The sequence below is a fragment of the Coregonus clupeaformis genome, chromosome 13 (assembly GCF_020615455.1).
Source record: "Coregonus clupeaformis isolate EN_2021a chromosome 13, ASM2061545v1, whole genome shotgun sequence".
Lineage (NCBI taxonomy): Eukaryota > Metazoa > Chordata > Actinopteri > Salmoniformes > Salmonidae > Coregonus > Coregonus clupeaformis.
In genome coordinates, this window is record NC_059204.1 from 10,392,459 (window position 1) to 10,396,580 (window position 4,122).

The 4,122-nt window shown below is 39.6% G+C and overlaps 1 protein-coding gene across 1 annotated transcript; it reads right to left on the bottom strand.

Annotated features, from left to right (window-relative positions):
- Positions 1-1,562: 1,562 nt before the first annotated feature.
- On the bottom strand, positions 1,563-3,790 carry LOC121580156 (POU domain, class 4, transcription factor 3). Its single transcript, XM_041895215.2, has 2 exons — positions 3,543-3,790; positions 1,563-3,225 (listed from the first exon to the last, which is right to left on the bottom strand). Exons 1-2 carry the CDS (start codon positions 3,660-3,662, stop codon positions 2,335-2,337), a joined length of 1,011 nt encoding a protein of 336 aa, XP_041751149.1. The 5' UTR covers positions 3,663-3,790; the 3' UTR covers positions 1,563-2,334.
- Positions 3,791-4,122: the final 332 nt, after the last annotated feature.

Sequence of the window (4,122 nt, forward strand, 5' to 3'; positions counted from 1 at the left end):
GTTATAGCTTGGGACAGCAGGTTATAGCTTGGGACAGCAGGTTAAACTGGGACACCATTATTATAGTCCTAATTGTACCCCAATCTACCAAATGCGAACTGGAAATGTGGTTTTGATTCAGTGTACACACATGGGTGTGTCATGCCTCCTGTGAATATGATATTTAAAAATAGAAATAAATGTTGTGTGTGATTAGGACACTTCTTGAGGATTTCAGAAATGTATCATGTTGGATAGATGTCGAAAGAAGTTACCGAAGACAGAAATGCAAAGTGTCCCACTTATTCCTAATTCACCCTACAGTATATTGTTTTCTATTTTCATCAACAATATTTTGTTTTTGTTTTCACTTCCCCTTAATACATGCATCGAACTTACACAAATCGAACAAAAAAATATTTTATTTAAAGCCAATAGACCTGCTATTCCACTTTTACAGAAAAAGTGTCCCATACTAAATAACTCATACAACGGTACTTATCAGGATGAGAATGAAGACAATTATAATGAAGTCAGTTGGTGTTATTATTAGTTTAAATAACAATAACAGTTTGACATACTATTTCAAAATCCTATTGTTGTATTTTTATTAGTATAATAACAGAATTAATTTGAGTCCAAAAACTCCCTTATATAAAGATTTAAAAACTTCCAACTGACTGGAGAAAAAACATAGCTATAGCCTTAATAGTAAGTTAGATAATCACACATTTAAAATGACGGGGTAAAAAACCTACACAGTACACATGGGTAAAAAGGGTGAGAAAAAAAAATCAGTTATTTTCGCACGGGTTTAAAATATAAATTGAAGTCTTCAAATCCTTACCTGAAATTGTGAGCGTTGCAAGCCTCTATCCCTCGAGTCACGAGCTCCCACACTCTCACCCCTCCGCACAGCAACAATCCTCATTTTATACCAATATATAATTAATATTGCATCATCATTACTTAATCATTTCAAACTCAACGATATACCCCGGTAACATACGGGCATTCATTATTAAAAAACGATCTAATTAGGACCAAGGTCCATGTAACAATGCGTCAAAAAAAAAGGAATACATAAATTATGTGTCTCTTATTGTTTGTTGCATGGTGTTTGATTTTGGTTGATAAATTCAGCACTGAAACACATTTTTTTCTATATGTATGTGCTATATGATTCATTTTTAATCGCAGCAGAGCATTAGGAATTCATAAATACAACTCGTTAAGTTTTCTGTAAAACTCATGGTTTTACAATCATTTAATCACCCATCTGTATCTTGAGATTTATTCAAATACTATGGAAGAACAAACCCTGAATCAATATTCCCTTACTCCAACCCCAGAAACGGAAGATATATTGTATTTAACTATCATAGCCTCACACAAATGGCAAAATTACGTTAAGCCTAGGGAAACTTTTTCTTCCTGTCTTTAAATTAAGTGATAATGCTAGGTCTAATTGTCTACAATTGACAAAAACACAAATTAAGCATGTAAAATGTAATCAAAATAATCAATTGCTGATTCAATGGAATTTTAGAAAATATTCAATTATTTATTCATTAAGTTTCAACTTCACACATTTTGTCAAGTGAAATCCAAGAGTGAAGAAAAATACTCATAGTATTTCAGTGATACTCAAAACTGTTTTACATGTTCACATCAAAATACATAACGTCAAAATATAGCAGCCTTCCCATGCCTGTCTGACGTACCTTAGTTAAAATAGTGACATTTTGTAAATTATTAAAGAAAATCAACTCGTGTTGTGTCATCAATATTGTGAAATGTGATTTTCCTATTTTGCACATAACTGTGAATTATTTTTTTAACGAAGTTCAGCTAGTTCACAAAGACAGCACATTCATTTGCAATATGTTTTTTAAGGGGTGTGTTACACCTTTACAGTGAACACCCATTAATTCCATCATATACAAATATGAATCCAAACAGTCCGACACATAAACGTGAACATGTTGGTGTAATTGATGAAATTGTCCAAACAACTAATCGGATTTACGAGCATTCAACAGGACATCTCACATGATAGAGATAGGTAATTTTCTATAGGCCTATTTGTTATAGTTCTGTGATCGAAGAGAGTTGTGATATGCAGTCAAGTAAAAGCAACAACAACGAAAACTTAATCCAAGAGACCTTTAGCACGACACGTTTCATTCCAATCTACAACAACAACAACGTTAGAGGACCAAAAAAGTGAACGAGACAAAATAATTTAATTTAAATAAATCTATAGTCTCCGTTGTAAATTCCAATCGGACATGATAAGATGTTGATAGATCCCTGTTATCTCTTCAAAATGTCGTATTTTATGCATAATGTTAACTAATGCACAGCAGAATATTTCATCCTTTTCTGTTTTTGTCGTTGGTTGCAAAACCACACACGAACCACGTTCTTTTTAAGGTCCAGTTTTTCAGCAATTGCAGCAATTTTTTCCGAAGAGGGACGGGGCTGGATCGCAAAATATGCCTCCAACGAGCGCTTCTCAGGTGCGGCTATCGAAGTGCGTTTTCGTTTCCTTTCGTTGCCATTAAAAAGGTCTGGCTTGCTGTTTTTCTCCCGGTAAGCAGCCTCGGCCTCCTCGAGCCAGGCTTGGAGGACAGGTTTTAGAGCAATCATATTATTGTGAGAGAGGGTGAGGGACTCAAACCTACAGATAGTACTCTGGCTGAGAGAGCCCACCCCGGGTATCTTCAGGTTGGCGAGGGCTGAGCCAACGTCCGCCTGGGTCACTCCGAGCTTTATCCTCCTTTGTTTGAACCGCTCAGCGAAGGCTTCCAGCTCCCTAGGATCCGACTCCACGTCGTTGACACACGACATTCCGTTGTGCACAGATAGAGAGTGCGGATGACCCATGGCCATAGCCTGGTGGAGGTGACCCATGGTCTGGAGGTGGTGCTGGTGCGTGGTCATCATAGAGGAATCCGGAGCCCCCATCCCGCTCACTGAGAGACTGGACGAGATGTGATCCAGGAGATCCCCTTCCAAGCTCTGGTTGAGGTGGTGGTGGTGTTGGTGAGAGGTCAGGGTGGAAGGATGGGAGATGGGCACGGTAGAGGAGTTGGAGGTGCAGGGGACACTACTCATGGTATGGTAAGTCACGTCTGGCTTGAAATGGTGACTCTTGCCGTGAGAGACTATGTCAGCAGCCGCCAGAGCTTCCGCGCGTGCCAGTAGACTCTCATCAAAGCCACCGAAGATATTGCCCTGGAGCTGGAAGCAAGAGTGCGCATATTGGAATCAGTAGGGAATTCTGTCAACTCAGGATTCAAATAAATGTTAAGCACAGGGAGAACCCTCCTCAAAGCACAGGTCATAAACATTAATATGAAAGCAGCAGCTTTGCTTGAATAGACATGTGGATGAGAGAGAACGAGAGGGAGGGGGAGGGAGGGGTTGTGAGGGAGAGAGAGAGAGAAATAACGAGTATGAGAGTGGATAAAACAAAGTCCTTTCTGAACCACTTAAAACGTTTTAAATTGATATTTGTTCATACAGTTGTGCCTCAAATAATTGACTGAGAAACATACCTGCGGGGCAGGCAGACAAACTCTGCGCATGCCTTCCGAACTCGCTTGCAGGCCAGAGTATTTGGGCTCCTGCAGCACCGGGTGCATAGAGAAATGCTGCTTGCCGTTCATGGTCATCATCTTCGTTGCGCACCTTGCAGGTAAGTGGCCCTGACATAGAGGCAGGCTCGGTTCTCTGGCTCGTTGCTGTTAGTGAGCTATTTCCATTGGCAGCGCCTCCCGTTCTGCCTCTCTCTCACCCCACCTGCTCCTTTACTCAACTTACAAGTTACAAGTCATTGGAATGGGCTGGGTGCTGTGCGCAAGCGTGATGCACGGTTGAACGTGAACGCGATTACATTGCCCATGAAACTAAAAGCAATGGGCCTATAAGCCTCATTATCAGCCATACATAACATGTGATAATGGATTATAAATACAACTGTTTGAAAGTTTGTTCATATTCCCAATAAACTACTCTAGGCCTATATATTTCTTCTGCATTAACTTGAGGTTCCAGGCGTAATATAATGAACACAGAGAATGTGTGCAGTCTATTTTAATTAATATGTCATGTTTCTTAGCAGTTTCTTCTCATCAA

What these genes read in the sequence shown, in the direction of transcription:
- LOC121580156 (XM_041895215.2), bottom strand. Translation starts at nt 3,662, where the DNA reads ATGATGACCATGAACGGCAAGCAGCATTTCTCTATGCACCCGGTGCTG. An exon ending in TTTGTCTGCCTGCCCCGCAG is followed by an intron (nt 3,226 to 3,542) that starts GTATGTTTCTCA and finishes TCTTGCTTCCAG; the next exon opens with CTCCAGGGCAATATCTTCGG.